Raw genomic sequence first — 19,671 nt, forward strand, 5'->3', positions numbered from 1 at the left:
CATATTTAATTACTGAAAAGGTTGGGAGTGTAGAACATTGTTGCTGGAAGAACAATATGTGTGAGATTATCTTTATTTGACCCCTGAATTTTTGTTTAAGATATTTAATGTTCCTGTAGTCTTTACATGTAAAGTTTTCAATATTATAGCATGCTTAATCTCCGCTTATATACTTTATGTCTACTGTACAACTTGCATGTGCTTTTTTCTCTAATCATTAAATTTTGAATCAATTTATAGTATTTTGGTGTTCTTTTATATGCCACTTTGCTCGGAATATTCCATAACATTTGCAAATTACTCTTTTATCTATTCGTCTTTATTTCTTTAGTGTATAGGATAGCTGGTTAGTTATATGTAGAAAGATAAAATAGAAAATGTATTAAACATAAAAACTGTCTAAAGTATCAAATATAATTTTCCAGGCATTCAATACAACCAAACTGAGGGAAATGTTTACGTATTTTCTCAGCTCTGTTTTCAATTTTAACTGTAATGGTGCTCTGTAACTACATTACTCTACTTTCATACACATTATGAGGGAAAACAGAACACTACTGTTTAATAAACATATATATATACCATTAGTTCTTTCTTCACCTTTAAAAGTGATGTTAATCGATTCAAAAATAAAAATGATTTCGAGAGCTGAAAAAAGATGAAACTATTGTTTTATGAATTGCTGAAGTCATGTGGGGGTTTTGGGAACTCCTCCAGGTACTAATTATTTTTTGGGATACACCTGAATCAAGTGCTGCCAAACATGTGCCTTTTAGGCACAGCAGAGGTAAGCCGATGACAGGACCCTGTCACTCTGCAGTGTCTGAAATCTGCTGTAACTGCAAGTTTACTGCAGACATGTCTATATACAGGCTAAGCCCAGAGGCTACAGGCAAATGAATCAGACAATGGCAAGGCTTAGTATTCTGGAAAACCCCATTCAGCAACATGAGAAAAAAAAAAAAACAACTTTGTTGAGTAAACTTCTTTTAATGGATGTAAACTTATTTGGCAAGTTAGCAGTTTCAAAAACAAAATGAACTAATTTAATGTAAAATTTCTTCATAGAAATGTTTTATTAAAGTATAAATTTCCTCCTATTTAGTTTCAGAAAAGATAGAGGTATGTAAGAAATTTAACAATTCTTTAATTATTTTTGGAATACCCATAACACAGCGATAGAAGGGACAAATTTTTGTCTTGATATGTTTTTTATTACTATCAACACTGCTTAACAATTTTTGAGATGTTAGAGAATTATATATTTTAAATATTCTGAATTTATGGCTCTTAATCTTTTGTATCTGATTTTTATTTTTTCTTAATATTAATTTCTTTATGGTTAATTTGATGTCAATTTCAATTATGATATGTAAAAATGTAGATATTAATGAATTATTTAAAAAGGAATGCATATCTGAAAAAAACTGTTTATAATAATCTGCACCATTTTAGTGTGTGATGGAACAAGTGAGTTATAATGAACTATCAAGATTTGATTATGTTTTGTTTATAATAAAAAATTACTGTATATGTTTTAGAACTACTTTTAAGGGTAGGCTTAAAACTTTCTTTTTTGATAAGCTTATAGTTATAGTGGCTCAGGTTATCCAGACCTATCTCTGTAGTTATGCTGCTATATGCTTAGATTGCCGGAGGACATAGGGACCCCTTTCTTCATCATGCTGCTTCATTCCATTGCTATTCTCCAATTCTGCAGAATCTGTTACTTTGATCTCTAACGTTATACTCTTTCTCTTTTTATATATATACTCTTTTTCTCATCATGGTAGCTTCATCTGGTCTGTTCCTGTTTGGCTGTGACGCCATCCTGGAGAGAAGTATCAGCTGTGCTTCTGCCATCAACACTTTTGCTTATAGAAGTTCAAGCTCGGCCTGTTTTTCAGTGTAGTCCAGTTTCTTTGAATGTGACTGGCTGGATGTGCTCTCTTCTTCCTTTGATATAGGAGCTGGCTTGGAGCTCGTCTGTCTGGCTTTGTGTTTCCTGGACGGACCGCATGTGGAGCTAATTGACAGTTGCATTTTGTATCTTTGCATCTTTCTGTATGTCTGCTTCTGTCTCTTTAAACCCCAGTCAGCCTTAGCAGATGGCCACTCACACTGAAACTTATTCTACTGGAGGTTTCTTCCAGTTAAAAGGGAGTTTTCCTCTTGACTGTCTCTACAAGCATGCTAGTGTGAAGGATTGCCATCTAATCAATGAGTCGATGCACTCAACTGGTTTTCCTTGGATAGAAAACTGTCAGTCAGTAAATCTGACTGTATGATCTGGTTGAATAATCAAATTCCTTGAGATGATATGTGCTGTGAATTGGAGCTATATCATTAAACTGAATTGAACTGAATTTTTTAATGGCATGCTGAACACTCGCCCACATTGCAAATACTCAGCTAATCGGTCTCACATATGCATATCTCAGCTCCCTGATCATCCCTGCAGTAAAAATGTTTCCCAGAGCAGAGAAGTATTTTTTTAAGTATTGTTCACAGAGTAAAATTTTAAAATTGTCAGGGGAATTTCAAAACTTAAAAGTCTTAGGAAAACCCACACAAAGAAATCTGGGGATTGAACAGTTCAAATTGTACAGTGTGGTCTCTTGAGCCACACCACAAACACACCACACCACACCTGAGCCAACTTTAAATCTACAGATGTTCTCTGTGCACAATGACTGAACTCAAGTCAGCCTTCACTTAGGAAACAGACATCAAGCTAGTTTTTTTAGGTCACATACACAATAAGAAATAAGGTACTAACACTACCGCTTTAGACCTTTCAAAACAGAAGAGATATGTTTAACGTTTATTAACTGGAGTCAGTTGTCATTCTTACCTCTATCTTCTAAAAATATATTTCTTGTCCTCCTGTGAATACAGATATATGAGACCAATTTAAGGATTAATTTATTTTCTATTTTAGTCCCTGTTTTATGGTTAATTGGATGTTTCTTATTTCAGAATGCACATTTATTCTAGTTTCCATGGTTGTTGAATCAAACTGTGTGTCTAGAAAATAATTTCCCTTTGGAAAAGTAATAAGTAATTAAACAGTTCCAGATGTTGCTCATTGAAGTCCATCAACATCTGGTGGGAAATTTTAAAATGAAAGCTGCTTAAAATCTCAGCGAACAGTCTACCCTATCTAATCTGCTGTCATTGAAGCATACCAAGAAAAGAACACTGTCCCTACTGTGGAACATGAAGGAGCCTCTGTTATGTTCTGGGGCTGCTTCATTTGGCACAGGGTGTCTTGAATCTCTGCAGGGTACCATCAATTTCAAGACTATCAAGTGATTCTAGAGAGAAATGTACTGCCCAGTGTCAGAAAGCTTGGTCTCATTTATAGGTCATTAGTCTTATAACAGGATAAACAAAGCACATATCTAAAAACAATTCTATTCTGAAGTTGTCTTCCATAAGCCCTGACTAAAATCTCACCTTATCCAGGAGCTGAAACCTGTTGTCTGAAAAAGGAACCATTAAAGCATATGGAGCTGTTTGCTAATGAGATGTGGGTAAAAATACCTGCTGATTATGCAGTAATTACCTCTAAATGTTGTGTAACAAAATATCAAGTTATTTGATCATCTCACCTATTTTAATTGTAAACAAAAAAAATAAATAAAAGCAGAATATCTGGCACTTAACTTAAACAGACATGCCTCTTTTAGAACGGATCTACGAAAGAACAGCTTTGGGAATCATGTACTGAGCCAGGTCGCTTTGCCGAATTTGCAGTCAGAATCCCAGATCATCTTAAGCAGTAAGATGTATTTTGCCAAGACGTTCAGAAAATTTGGTCTTAATCCCTTATCTTGGACTTATCAAATAGGAGAAGGCAAAAGGTTGTCAGACACAGCAGCTGCAGCCCAGGCCAGTGAGCTACTCTCCTCTTTTTCCTCATTACAAGAGTCACATGCAAAGCTTCTATGACTCCCCCTGAATTAAAAGGCAGGATGTAAATTTGATATTTAGTATTTTGCTTTTTTCTTTAAAGCTGTTGCATAAACTAGGTCCCTCCTTGTATTTAATTCCTGTACAGGGAAGGTATGGGACCAGAAGGCTGCTCAGGCATGGTTTCAGTGGCCCAAGTGGTCCTACCCAGTGCCCCACAAAGGGAAGAAAGTTAAATATTTTCATTACTTTTAGGACCTAATTTTATATGCTTAGTTGTGTTTTTAATCATTCATAATAATAATAAAAACATATTTCTATGGTGTGAAAAACTTGGAACACACATTTATTTATACTTTACCTACTGTATGGGTCTGAAATATTCTGCAGCTGTGGTTGACATGATGCAGAATCAATGTAATATAATGACACATGCCTACTGTAAAGTATGTCTTTGTTACTGCTATTCAAAAAATACCTATTATTTACGAGAAGTAAAAAAAATAACTTTGAGTCTGTCAGGTTGGGTGGAGGTTATTTTTTGTTTTTTTTTTTTTTTGTTTTTTTTGAGGACCCAAATGCAGAGATGATGAGGTAGAGATGAGTTTGTAGATTCGAAAATAAAAAAATCAAACATTACTGAAAACTAGGAGACTGAACATGAGGTGTGTAAATGGGAGTCTGAACAAAGACCAGGCTAATCAGCAGATTGGGAGCAGGTGTGGACAGAGGTGTCTAGAAGGGAGCTAGGAAAAAAGAGACTGGTACAAGAGAACAGCAGAACCAAAAAGTGCAGAGTCATGACAGAGTCATGTTTTAACTGCTGCAGGCCGTGTTTTAGTCACACTATTTCCATATATATTTCCAGAAACTAGAAGGTGTTAGCTTTCAAAGATGTATCATATATGTAATTTGACCTGGTGGATTTTGAAAGGGCAATATTATGTTTTTTTCATATTTTCATGATTAACTCATTTAAGATTATTTTCTAACCTTTTTGATTTTGGCCATGGGCATGACTTTGTCTGAATGGGGTAATGGGGGGGAAATAGTGAGGGAGTCGCGGGGAGGTTTGTTAAACTATGTCTCCTGAGGAAGAAAAAGTAAGACAATAATGAAAAATCTCAAATCCATTTCCACATGTAACATCTCTACTGAAAAGCAAACATGCTTTAATAGGGAAATAAAGACATTTTATTGCTACAATAACCTATAACTGCGTGAATGTTTAAACCTTTAGTTTAGACTTTGATAGAGGCATTTTTCTCTATCTGTCTAAGAAATCACTTCATTCACATTTTACATGTTACATCTGCAACAATCATATGAAATTATAAATTGCAGTGTAAAGGTCCTTGTTTTTTTTTTTTTGGCATTTTCAATTCTGCTTTAACAAGTTTAAGTCATAGGGTACAGAAATTTTACAAAACGATCAACTTGATCTCACCACACAATGGTTCCTACAGCCTTATTTTTGGCAAAGTACAGACAGTTATCAATAATGTAAGAAAATGAGAGATGTTTCTACTGTGTTACTGGAAACACTGTCCAGGGAAGCTGTCAACAGCAACACTGATTAGCTGCTGGAAGTTTTGACTTCTATCTGTTCACATGTTTTGAAAACGCCTCAACTGTTCCACTAGATTGAGATCTGGTAATTGTTAAACAGTGGATCGCACTTAATGTCCTGTTTAGAAATATATTTTGAGATGATTTGAGATTTGTGGCATAGTGTATTATCCTTTCAGAAGCAGCAATCAGAAGAACCATGGTCATAAAAAAGATTAACACTATCAATAACATCATATGCTAGAATTTATACAATGATCATTTAGCAAGTAGTAAAATGTGTTTGCAGCCTTTCTCTTATGTTGAAATAGCATTTAAATATTTGCATAAACAAGATGTTTGAGAGCTTTATGTTCCCTGCTTGCTTTCTCTTTTTTTGGACTGACTTTTGTTAAGCTGTGAAATGTGTTTCTAAAATTTCCACTAGATCAATCTCACAATAAGAGGTCTTTATTTCAATAGTGATGCCAGAATGACAGCCAGTACGTTTGAACTTATACTGATGTATCAAATCCAGTCTTCCTGATAAAAGGTAATTAAACCCATCCCCATCATGCATGCTTACAGCATTACTGTAACTTTGTGACCATCCCCTGTCCCAGGATATCCACATCTCCGTGTTTTTTCTCAGTCAGCTCTCATCTCCACAGTCTGAACACTCCTCAGGCCAGGGATGGCCACAAGCTGATTCACCAACCTGAAAAATAACAAGAATATCGTCGGAAAGGAAAAAAATGCCCTACAAAACAAAAGTAACACGCTTTCCAAACGATGAAAATCTAATCATGGTTTTCCATAAAATACATATGTTGGAAATGCTCCTCTTGAAGCTGTTTTATTTTATAGCGCTTCCACTTTCTGCATGCATGCTTTTTGCCCTCCTCTATCGCAACGTGTCTTATTTTGAATTGCACCAGCGTCTCCTCCTTTGCGCTTTGGCTGAATTGTCGCTGCACGGAGGCAACCCATGATCGCAGACTCAACACGCATCCTTCCACCGCTGACCTGGGCTGAGCTGTGTCCTGCATGTGTGTGCGTGTGTGTGCGTGAGTGTGAGCGGGAGTGTGAGTGATCCCCAGAAACGAGCAGCAGGATGGAGGATCTCAAGGAGAATCTAGGAAGTTTGGATTGACGCCCGGGGGATAACGCGCCGTCGGCCTGAACCTCACCGGGATTTTATATATTTGGATGTTGTCTCTACCCCGTTTATACCCTTTTCTTCTAGGCAGTGGGGATTTACACTTGGCTCGCAGTGTCTGTTATTTTTGGCGAACAAAATGCCATTCGCCAAAAGGATTGTGGAACCGCAGCTTCTGTGCAGACACCAGATCCCCAACGATGAAGGTGTGCTTTTCGAGGACCTGTGTGCCATCAGTAATGTGGTTCTCTCGCGGACCTTGCGCCAGTTGTCCGACCTGGCGCGGCACGCCTGCTCTTTATTTCAGGAGCTGGAAAACGACATCATGAGCACCAACAAGCGTGTCTGGTTCCTTCAGAGCAAAATAGGCCAGATCCAGCAGACAGCCAGTGCCCTGGACCCCAAAAAGGAGGCAGTGCGTAAGTAGACCACCGCAAGTCTGTAGCTGTGTCCACCGAAAGAGGAGAAAATGTCTTTGATGTTATATGATTTCATTCATATCTGGGGTTTTTCTAATGCTTCAAAGGGCGTCCTCCTCTCTCAATATAAATATATATATATATATTACCCAGTGGCACCCCCTCCCCAACCCCCCTAAAATTAAAATGTGTCACGTCTGCTGTTCCCATCGCCATAAAGTATCCAGCGCATGCTTAAGGCAGACTGTTCATTTATTTAGCGGCTCACACTTGTTTGTGTGTTATTCCTTGTGGGTGCGCGCGCGTGTGCGTGGATGATCGGTTCGGAGTCGGTTCGTGTGTGTGTGTGTGTGTGTGCGCTCCAAGGCTGGCAGCGCGCGCCGAGCGGAGGGGCGTGTGTTGCCGCTGCATTGGCTCACCATCACTGCGGGTAGCGCACACCTGAAGCATGTTCTCTCTGCTGCACGAAGGCCCCGGCTCTGAACGTGCACGGACTGAATAAGCAAAGTTACGGATCATTTATTTTTTTAAAGATCTATAAATATTCCTCCCCTTTTATCGTCCGTGCATGTGATTGTGTGAGAAAAGAGGTTTTGTCAGTCGACTCCCCGTGCGCCAATCCCACCCTTTCCACATACAGCGGCACCGAGACAGCATCATTAACAACCCGAAATGAGCATGTTGCTGGGGAAATATAATAATTGTCTGATCGCTCCAATATCCTATTGACAGGATGTATTTGCTGTGGGCAGATCACATAAAAAAAGCGGGCTTGGCAGCGGGGAGACTCATTGCATTGCTCTGTAACAGCGCGTTCTGCACGCCAGCTACATATTATTTATGTTCTCTGCAGTCCTTCAAGCTTTTCTCTGAAGATTTTAGACGTTTAGATTCCAGCCCTGTGCAGCAATCTCCCCTGTTCAGTATAGCAAATTATATCTTGAACAAAACATCCCATTTTGGGGGAAAGGCAACTGTAGGTTTATGAGCAGCTCTTTAGATGTAAAGCCGTCAAGAGCATATGGGAGGGGGGAGCAGCCATGTCTTCATCAGTTTGCTCTGTTTTGACTTTCCTTTAGATCTGGATGAATGAGGCTGTGGAAGAAAGAAGCGCACGCTAAATTGTAAATAAAGTGCTTGACTTTTTTTTTCAAAATCCCTTTTTTCTTGCATCACTTCATAGATCTGACGTTGTCTCTGAAAAGCCGGCATCAACTTAGAAATCAGTTTATATACAAAATGTATTGGTTTTAAAAAATCCCTATAATTTAAATTATGAGGATGGTGAATATTTTTCCATGTGATCAAGCAACTTAAAACACTTACCTCTAAACACCTGAGCTGTTCTTCCACACTTTTTTTAATTTTATTTTGATACACAAATATCTGTAATAATTCTCATGAAACAAATATTAAAAGGCAAAATTAAAGACAACCAAATCTAGTTCAACATTCATTCAATAAACTCCAGTAATAATCTTTTTATTATGTTGCAAGCAATTCAATTCAAAGCCCTTACATCAGTAAATGTGGTTAAAAGTTAATTCATTTGATGCTATGAATCTGTCTATGAAGTCCCTTCTGTATATGTTTAAGAACGGATTATGCAACATTCTCTCATCCTGGAAGCAAAGGGTGACAGTGGACAGGAATCAGTCTTGCAGAACCCACCTCATTAGGATTGCTATCACAGCTGTGTGTTCTAATGGCATGATGAAAACACAGAAACAAAGCATTGGTCAAGGAGTTGGTTTAATGAGAATAATTGCACTGGTCGCCTGGTCCAAGACAGATGTATCTTTTTGTAGAAAAAAGCCTATCATATATATGTATATATATGAAAAAATAAGTATAAGCTTTAAAAATGTTATTTGTCAGACAGTGGACTTTTGGATTACATTTAAATTCACCGCCATGTCATATGTGGTAACATCAGTATGTTTATCCCATATTAAAAATATTTTAAAGAAAAAAATATCTTAACTAGTGCCAGCATGAGTTCATATAAGTTGTGTGTAACCTAATTTCAGTTACTCGACCCCAGGGCAGTGTTATCTACACTCAGACATTATGCTATTAAGTGGCATGCATGAATATGTTAAACTCAACATTGGTGTGAGATTTAATACTGATGACAGCGGTTTCTTCACCTAATGTAGGAAAGAATCGAGATTCAAGGCATTTTGCATCATGCTAACTTGGAGAAATCCCCCACAAGGCAGCAGGCAGCATTCAGATGGTGCTCAGACTGTTTTTGTCTGTCACAGTTGTGGAAAAATGTGTTGTGTGGGACAATTAAACAAAACAGTCTGCTCTTGTCTTTCTTCAATTTTAATATTGGTTTATGAGTGTACTATCAAGTGCGATGGTTTTCTTTATGAGACTAATTTATTTGACACATTCTCTGTGTCATTTATCTATTTGTGCTCTGAAAGACACAAGTGCCAAGTCAAGATTTTAGTGCTAACATGTATTTTAGTTGTGTTGGTCTTCGGGGTCATTCAAGGGGCAGGAAAACTACAGCTCACATCCTAGGACACATATAATTTTCACAACTGTTACTTCCAGGCTTGCAGCTAAAAATAATCAATTTAATTCTCAGTTACAAAAGAGAGAGTGAAGGAAAAGAGCACATAGCTGCTGAGAACAAAAGTTTAGAAGAGTGTTGATGTTATGCTCAGAACGCCTAACCTTGGAATCCGTTCATACAATAACCTTTGTCAAAGTACATATAAATAAATGGTAAATGGCATGTACTTATATAGCGCCTTTATTCAAGTTAGGAGACTTGACCAAGTGTAATAAGAAATAATGGCCAAGTGTCAAGCTAAAATTGAGAAGAATAGTTTGGATGGCTTAAAATGTGGGTATCCTTTGAAGGGGGTTTAATGGTCTAACAAAAAACACTGTAATTCAATTAAATTCTAATACCAAATTCAATACTTTGTTAATCTTAAAACTATAGTTTCTGCAAGTTAAATGTGTTTCTTCTACACTCTGAATCTTGAGTCCCCAGAACATGTTCTTCTTTATGAGCTTGATGAGCTTTAAGTCAACTAATATGATGCTGCTATCCTTATAGATGATGGCAAAAGAGAGCAGACTCTCTACATCAGACTTGTTGAAGGTATGCAACATCTTGCTGACATCACTGAAGGATCCAAGCTTCCTCCTGAGTCAGTCTCCTCCACCCCTTCTTATAAACACTAAAGTGGACAATTATAATGTGATAAAAACTGATTTGAAACACTATAATACTGGCACTATTCATGGATTCTAACATGCACAGCCATTCTTTGGTAAGGTCCTACCATGGGCGGTTCTAGACAGAGGCCTCCAGGGGCTAAGGCTCTTGTACAACCAGAGACTGTTCTGGCCCCTGTTTTTCCTGTATCAGTAAGTGCCAAAGTATTTGCTCATTTATTAGTGAATTCAGCAGTCATGCCATGAGATCAAGCAAGGTATATGCACTGCAGCTCCCTCCACCTACCATCCATTATTGTTTTCTTTGATTTGTTGATAAATGATTGTTTTTGTTGTAATTGCAACTTGTGTAAAACTTATAATTGTTTCATTTCATCATATGAATTGAGAAAGAGAAAGCAAAATAGGTCTTTTCCCCCATAAATAATCTGCAACACATATTGGGGATGGGTTAGACTTAGGGGTGAGTATTGACATGGGTGTTGCGATATGTGACGATACTTGGGTCAAGATACGATAGTATCACTGTATTGCGATATTTTTTCCTGCTATTATAATTAAAAGGAAAAGATAAAAAAGCAACCTCTGTATATGTTCATCAGATGACGTTGATCCTTCAGTTATTTTGGTATCCATGTTGCTTGGGGTTTGAGTCAGTTCACTTCTTTCACTGTGACTGCCTCAACTACAGATATTGCGCTGCGCAGCACAGCAAAAGGGCTCCACAGCACTATCTGCCAGACTGGTGGTGCAGAGGTAGCCCACTTTTCCCTCAGTTTTAGGTAAAAATGTTATGCTTAAAAATCGATACTAGGAACTAAAAGATTGATATTATATCAGGCAGCCAAAAATCACGATATATTGCCCGAAACATTTTTTTGTCTCCAATTTGATCATGGATTTACAACCTGCAGTTCCAGAACTGCAAGTACGTCTTTGGCCCTTTTAATATATCAAACAAAGAAATATTGCTTTGCAACTTATTTTCATTACTTTATTCTGTGCCATAAAAAAACAGTGCCAACCCCTTCCCCCGTTGGTAAATTTGGTCTAAAACTGCAACAGTTTTCCTCCAATAAAAATGGATTACCATAACATCCTATATTGTATTTAGCCTGCTTCTTTAAAATTTTTTTAGAAAATGTCTTAATGGATAAACTTTATGTTCAGACACAACAGCAGCAGTCACCTATGTGGCATGGCTGTTTACCACTGCTCAAGCTGTTGTTCATTGCCAAGGCATAAAGAATAAAACGTGTTATCTTCTCTTTTAGGTTCGGTCGGGGTCCTCTTCTTAACTCCAAGGTTCCTGTTAATCTATAATCCGTTTCCATCCACTTTTCTTTGGTTGTTAGAAAATCTGCACTCTTTGCTTGTTTACTTTTGCAGTATAGTTGAGCGTTTTACGTGAGGTATTCTCTCCATTCTTGAAGTTGCTAATACACAGCTACAGATCCTAAAAAGGTCTTTTTTTAATCAAGAGTCACGTTTACAGCTGTAACATGCTTTATCATTACAGATCTAAATGACTGTTCATAATTCAAAACCATGTTTACCTTTTTTTAAAAGGAGGAGTTCCAAAGTATTTTTCTTTGTTAGATTTGTTTCATTTTAAAAACATGTTAGATTCATAGTCGTTGTTATTATGTTATTATGTTATTCATGTTAAATAGTCAGAATTAAAGACGTATTACACATTTTAGGTTCCAGGTAATTTGATGAATCTAGGGGCTAAATACTCTGCATGCACTCTCTGGGCTCTGGACTAGAGGTGGGCGGATCGATCCCAGGATCGATACTATCGATACCAACGCTGGTATTTATGTTGAACAATATTCGTTTAACAAGATCGATACTTTTTATCCTCTCTCGCGCGCGCTGACTGCTGCGGAGTCACCAGTTTCCCCATATGTGTAACAGCACTTTGCTCCCCCTCCCCTCTCCTACAGTCACATGGCTCAGCGGCGCCAGCCAATCAGCGCGCAGGCTTAGCTTGGCCTGCCCACTCAGCACTACGTCACACAGACAACCGCGCTGCCGGTTGCTGGGTGAGTGCTCACTCAGACTTGGATGGAGAGAGAGACCAAAGACCCGCCTCCAGCCTCAGACAGACATCTTTGACCCAAGCGTTTCAGTCCTCCAGAGAATATCCAGGTAGATAACAGTGGTCATCGTCTGCAGCACTTCATTATACATCATATATTACTCAGAAAGTGTAGTTAAGACCTTGAAAAAACCCAGTACATTTATCCCATTAAAAATTGTTAGCTAAAATAAGCTAACATTAGATAATCTCTTATTTATTCCACGATTGAGAACTTTATAGAAAAAAAGCAACAGGCAAGTGCAGCTTAAATGTAAAAAGTATCGGTATCGGTATCGATATCGGCGATACTGACCCAGTATTTACTTGGTATCGGATCGATTAAAAAATCCCGGTATCGCCCACCTCTACTCTGGACACACAACCCCTGTCATATGAGGTGAAATAGGGCTGTTGATGTGGACAACACTGCTTTGACAACACTTGCTTCTTCCCAATACACCATTTAACCAAATTTGACTTTGAATGTGATCTGTGAGAGGATGGCCAGTAGCAGCACAGGAGACTGCTCTGTCTTTCAAGTCTGCATAGTAACAGGACAGAGACGGAGGCCTGGTCTATGCTTTTAGCTGAGTCAGTCGTCCTTTAGTCATATGATTTTACTTGCTATCATTTACATGAAAAATAGCAGTTCAAGAAGATAAAAAACATGAATGTTCAAAATAACTATAGAAAACAGCTTGATTCTCAGTTGTCTGGAGTAATTGTGTCTATCTATCTATCTATCTATCTTTCTATCTATCTATCTATCTATCTATCTATCTATCTATCTATCTATCTATCTATCTATCTATCTATCTATCTATCTATCTATCTATCTATCTATCTATCTATCTATCTATCTATCTATCTATCTATCTATCTATCTATCTATCTATCTATCTATCTATCTATCTATCTATCTAGATAGATAGATTGATAGATATATAGACATATATATAGTTGTAACAACAACTATTTCAAGTGAGAACCACATGTAGAGGTAAACACGGTCTCAAACACAACCCAATCCAGTGCTGCTAACACATGATGAGCTTTTAAGTCTCAGCATAACAGCCTCTATTTGCGGTACCACTCTATTCTTCATCTTTCCATTCCTATCTCCATTCTAAATCTCCTTCTCCTCCTGTGCTTTCTTCCTGCCATCTATACCTCTTTCTTCACTGTCCTACTTTCACAATCAACAGCAGCATGGGAAGACTTCTGCTTCTTGACAGTATATAAAATTTTTAATGCTCTTTGATTTTCATCCAGACATGAACTGGAGAGGAGTGAAGATTTTTGATAGAAGTAAAGGGCTAAGAAAGAGAAAGGTCACACAGGACAGTGGTGGATATATATATATATATATATATATATATATATATATATATATATATATATATATATATATATATATATATATATATACTCACATATCTAAATGTAAAAAAATATAAAGGTATTCTATAATCAACCCCTTGCACTCTTGGTTGGGGTGGGTGGCTCTTCATCTCAAGCTCAGGTCCTGAATGTGTGGAAACCATATACCCCATTTGCACTACCCTCTGAAAACCAAACCGTGCCGAGTTCGGACTGAGGTTGGAGCAGTTAACCGTGCCAAGCTCAGTTCTTTACGACCATTTACACACCACTGCAGCATGGTTACTCGCCTCCCAGTGTACTACTGCTCTCTAGAGCTAAACAAGCAAACCAACATGGCAGTGCCCATGACATTCAGGAAGTCAGGCAAAAAAGGCAGCCTTTGACTAATTTACTTGACAGTCGGCTTTTGGGAATTGGATACAACGAACAATAGTCTAATCAGATGCAGGAAACAATGACAGACATTGACACATCACACTACTAAGCAGAAATGGTGTGGCAAGGTAGGGAAGGTAGTGTTTTTATAAATGTTTGAAATGTCATGATTACAGATTGCTGACTGTAAGTAGATGACATGGTCTGCTTATGCGCCCTTTGTTATCTGTGAACCGTGCCAGAAGTGAACCGCACCGAGCCCTACTAATGAACTAGTACCACTTTATTGGGATTCAGTTATATCTGGCATGGTCCGATTTAGTTTTGCGTGCCATTTACACTCAACAGTTATCTTGGTTACCGTGCCCGGACCGATCTCGGCACGGTTTCAAAAGGGTAGTGTAAATGGGGCTGTAGGGTCCTTTTGCAGACAGCCAGTCTATATATAGTATATATATATATATATATATATATATATATATATATATATATATATATATATATATATACACTTAAAAAAAAAAGTCTTCTTCACCCATCGTGGGCGGTTTACCCCATATACTTCCAGGTCCTCTACCAGAGGCTTGGAAGCTTGAGGGTTCTGCACAGTATCTTTGCTGTTCCTAGAACTGCACTCTTCTCGACCAAGATGTCTGATGTGTTTCCAGGCATCTGCTGTAACCACTCTGTAAGTGAGTGCCCTAATGACCAGGGGTACCACTGATGCTTTGACCTTCCAGGTCTTCTCTAGCACTTCCCTGGTGTTTCTCTAGTTTTCATGTTCTTTTGGTATCCTTGGTATTGCTTGGTCAGTTCATATTGCTATGTCAAGCACAATGGCTTTCCTCTGCTTTTTTGTCCACCACCACAATGTCCGGTTGGTTCCCCATTACCATTCGGTCCGTCTGTATCTAGAAGTCCTACAGGATCTTGGCTTGATTATTTTCTACCGTCTTTGGAGCTGTTTGCCACTTTGATCTTGGGGTTTCTAGCCCATACTCTGCACAGATGTGCCTGTATGTTATTCCAGCCACTTGGTTATGGCGCTCCATGTAAGCTTTATGTATATAAAGCATAAAGGGAGAGGGAAATTTGGCAGGATGGTGACAAAGAGATGGAAGGTAATCTACAAAAAGGGGATTGCAAGGTAAATAGTAGATGTAGTCGAGAGCTATACATATTTTTGACTACCCCAGGCAAATGGCTAACCTGGCATAAGCCAGATTGATACATGTTGTCCTATTTTAATTCTACACAATATCTTAAAAAGGCTCCTGTGGAAAGTGTTTACCAAAGGGAGGGACATTCAGTAAAATTTGTCACACTGTTTGGGTAAATCACAAAGTGGCACCAGCCTGCATGCTGCACTTTTAACTAATCACAAAGCAGTAGCAGCTGTGAAATATCTTGTTTTTTTGCATGAAACCACAATACCAAATCAAGAGGAAAGTGCAAACATTTTTTCCATCTACAAAGGCACAAATCGCGACTTTTTGTGCGTTTTTTTTAAGTTTTTTTTTCATTTATCTAAGTAGGGGTGTGGTAAAAAATTGTTTCAGCATTATATGGTGATCTTTGGCTGCCTGATATAATATCAATCTTTTTGTTCCTACTATCGATTTTTTAAGCATTACATTTTTACCTAAAACTGAGGGGCACATTCATATTTGTTGCATGTCACTGCATTTCATTGGTCCGAAACATTTTTGTATTGAGGCTAATGCATCTATTTGCTTCTGGGAATATGTATTTTCTGCAGTGTATGAAGTTACAAATCTTGCGACAATTTATCTTGCTTGCATGGTAAGCAAATTGGGTTTTTCCTCCAACGTGGCTTGTAGCCCATTCGGGTTCCAGAACGTGTTTTCGAATGAGCTGCACCTGTTTTGACCATACTAAAGAGGTTCCAGAGAAGCAACGCCAGTTCGCATGAATAGCTGAGTCATCAGTGGCATCACTTTTGGGCAGTCAGTGCAGGAGAAAGAGGAAAAACAAGACAGAAAAAAACTGTAGATCTGCTCATCCAGTAGATTGACAGCAGCTGAATTTCAAGGATCAGATCAACAACAGAAGGAGGAGAGAAATGGAGGATATCTGTAAAGGTATGTTTTAGTTTTTGTATTACCATCTGTTATTTGTACATTAATGGTTTAGACTTGAATGTTGATAAGTGTAATCTTCAACGTCTTTGTTCATCATTTCATTGTTTTAATAAACATGGGAAGCATAGGAAGCCAAAGTTAGAAGGTGACTTACAGTAGGCTCCGGTTTGGCAAACAAGGTGACCATAACAACTCTTCTGTTTATTGTTTGAATAACTGATATCAGCTCTGAAGGACATCCCTTACTTCTTCTGTCCTTTAGAATAGAATCCCACAATGGGGAAATTGTGGTTTTTACAGCTGCAAAGAGGTTATAGAAAAAAGGGTCACATAGCCTACACCTGGGATATTGCTTGGTATGGTCACAGAAAAAATGGTCACACACAGTACTGTTCTGTAAATTGTTTTAACAACATAAAAAATGGGCACCTGGAGAATAAATAACCAATATACTTCAAGGGCGTGTTGTAGTTTTTGAATGTTGTAGCAACTTTTTTTTTAATTCAACTTCTGATAGTGAGCAACAATCGGCTGCCAACTTCAGCCTGGTCCATTTCTTTTTTCAGAGGATAGTGGACCATAACGTCATCCTGTGTGTAGCGCGCTAAATAGTTTTTATGAGCAGATGTACTTTTTCAGGATAGTGGACGATTAATGGGTCATTCCTGTGAGGAGAGAGCTGTTGGAAAGTGGAGAACACCTTCCTAAGTTCAGACATGGAAACGCAGAGGAGAGCAGGTGTTTACAGAGCAAATTAAAGGTATTTCATCCTAACTCAGCACTAAAAATATATTATACAGCACTAAAAATGTATCTTAAGGGGAAGCTGAAGAATGACAACATCCAGTGTTACAGTGGTCAACTTCAGAAAAACAGAAAAAAAAGCTCTGGAGGGAGATGAGAGGAGGATCCATCCACCGGATTTTAATGTGCTCTTACATTAGTGTAGATCTGTTAATAGCACACCCTAACTAGTTCTCCATAGGTTCTTTATTAATGATTTTTATTCTGGTACACAATGATGATTTTTTTTCTTCAGAAATATACAGATATAAAATATTCCATCAAAAGCTTATCACAAGCATTTCGTAGATCATATCTGGAACAATACCGTTCCAACACAGCTGCAAGCATGGATTAATCCAAACCTCCTCCTGTCTACTCCATATGATTACGAGCACTTAATATGATTAAATAACTCATATTAACACGTCTGCACATACTGATTGCCTTAACATCTCTTCAGGATCACATCAACCTTGGTTGGCAGTACTCCTACTTCACAGAGGTGGAGGTAGTGGTCCTGCTGCCGGGTTGCTACCCTTCTTCGGCCTCCTCCACGTCTCCTAGTTTATGCGCCTGTCTCCTGGTAGCGCCTCCAGCCTCTGGACACTATTCTGACAGAAACAGCAAACCTTCTTGCCACTGCTTGCCTCGATATGCTATCTTAATTGAGCTGCACTACCTGAGCTACGTGTGGGGGTTGTAGAATCCATCTCCTGTTATTTTAAATGTGTGAAAGCACCACTGACATTCAAAAGTGAATAAAACATCAGCCAGAAAGCATAGGTACTGAGAAGAGGTCTGTAGTCCCAACCTGCAGAACCACTCCTTTATTGAGTGTTTCTTGCTAATTGCCTTTAATGTCCACCTGTTTATTATTCAATTTGCACAACACCAAGTAAAATAGATTTTCAATCTGTGCTGTTTAAACATGAAAGCCACTGACTAGGGCTGGGCTATAATTCAATAACGATATATATCGATCGATAGACGTGTGGCACAATAGAAAAAAAGGGAGTCGATAAAAGTTTGATAAAGAAACACAGTTTTCCTTCCTTCTCTTTGTATCCTATCATGTAGGTTTATGCTAGTCACTACTTCCTCCCAACCAATCGCAATCACGGACCCAGGCACGCCGTCACAAAGCGCTGCCCTCTCAAACCACAACACAGAGCACATGAAGATGTCGCAGCAAGGAGAGGCGGAGGAAATTGTTCCAAAGAAGGGTTTTTGTAGTTCGCCAGTTTGGCAGTATTTCGGTCATGGCAAGTCTGACAAAAAACAAACCACAGTCATCTGTGAAATGTGTAGGGAACCAGTGAAAATGAAGCCTGATAACACAACCAACTTTTTTTTTTTTCTTCATCATCTTAGACGCTCACATCCGCAGGAGTACGAGCTGTACAGGCCACGGCGCGTCTCTCCTCCGAGGAATCTTCGGGAATTTCGGGAAAAAAAAAAAAAAAAAAAATATATATATATATATATATATATATATATATATATATATATATATATATATATATATTCAGTTCTGGGCAGTTTCCCACGTAGTTCTAACAACTGAGAGAAAAATGCTGAGGGGCCAGCGACTTCAAAGTAATAACTCGGGTTAAAGCAGGAAACTAAGCTGAACCATAACGAGGTGCCAGCAGCACCTCTAGAAGAATAGGGGTGAGAAAAAATACCATAGAAATGCTAGGCTAAAGGGTGAGTTGATTTGGGTTTTTGTTTTTGTTGAGTGGAGTTTACATGGTAGCCTAGTCCTACAATCTTCTAATTACCACAAGCTGGTGGTGTACTATTCCCACCCAAATAGGGTATTCTATTTATTTATTTGTTATATTTATTTTGGTCACTTTTCTGGTCACTTTAGTTTATTCTTTGTCAGTATTTAATAACATAACTCAGGTCTCTTAAGTTATTGTTCTTTAAAACAATTGTTATGGTTAAAAACGTTGGTTAAATAAATATTTAATTGGAAGTCTGTGTTCTTTACTAAAATTAAATCATTTAGCAATATCATAAAAAGTCCAGGCAGAGCTGCACATAAAATATGGTTTCAAATCTTTTCAATAATTATCGATATCGATCAAATTTTCAATTTTTTTTTATCGATAAGCTTTTTTTCCATATCGCCCAGCCCTTCCACTGACCATGCATGATGGATTCCACCACAAATTCAGCATCCACAGACTATACACCAAGCACAAAGAAGGATGGAAGGGCCTAGTGAGCATCACAGCCATCATTGAAGATGAAACCTGCTCCAAAAATACACTTGGAAGATGGTCCCAAATGATGAAGGACTCATTAAACATCTCCTACAATGGAAGATCGAAGAGAAGGAATTGAAGGAACATGTGTGTGTGCGTGTGTATATATGTGCATGTTTGTATCACATTGGCCTACCATAACATGTGGTAGGCCAATTTGATCAGCCTTTTTACCAAACTAATTCATTTTCATGAATAATAATTTCTAAATTTACTTTAGTAAAACTATGTTTAAGTAAAGCAACTCTTAATTAAATGTTGGCCAATGCACATCTGGTTGTCACTGTATCTGTAACAAAGGGGAAAAAAAAGGCATTCCAAGTCTCTGGCCCTCCACTCATCCTACATAAAACATCCCTCTGTTGCATTATTTTACACCTAATGCTGACACATGTCTTCTCTATTATTCCAGAACTTAATT

General features: G+C 38.1%; 1 protein-coding gene across 3 annotated transcripts in view; it reads left to right on the forward strand.

Moving 5' to 3' along the window:
• Nucleotides 1-6,652: 6,652 nt before the first annotated feature.
• Nucleotides 6,653-19,671, forward strand: part of nhsb (Nance-Horan syndrome b (congenital cataracts and dental anomalies)) — a 78,002-nt gene continuing 64,983 nt past the window's right edge. For all 3 annotated transcript variants that reach the window (XM_038283244.1, XM_038283245.1, XM_038283246.1), the window contains exon 1: nucleotides 6,653-7,041. In XM_038283244.1, coding sequence (XP_038139172.1) covers nucleotides 6,762-7,041 — 280 coding nt within the window. In that variant the 5' untranslated portion in view covers nucleotides 6,653-6,761. The remainder of the gene's footprint in view (nucleotides 7,042-19,671) is intronic.

This window comes from Cyprinodon tularosa, unplaced genomic scaffold, assembly GCF_016077235.1.
Source record: "Cyprinodon tularosa strain WSP-4 unplaced genomic scaffold, ASM1607723v1 ctg191, whole genome shotgun sequence".
Lineage (NCBI taxonomy): Eukaryota > Metazoa > Chordata > Actinopteri > Cyprinodontiformes > Cyprinodontidae > Cyprinodon > Cyprinodon tularosa.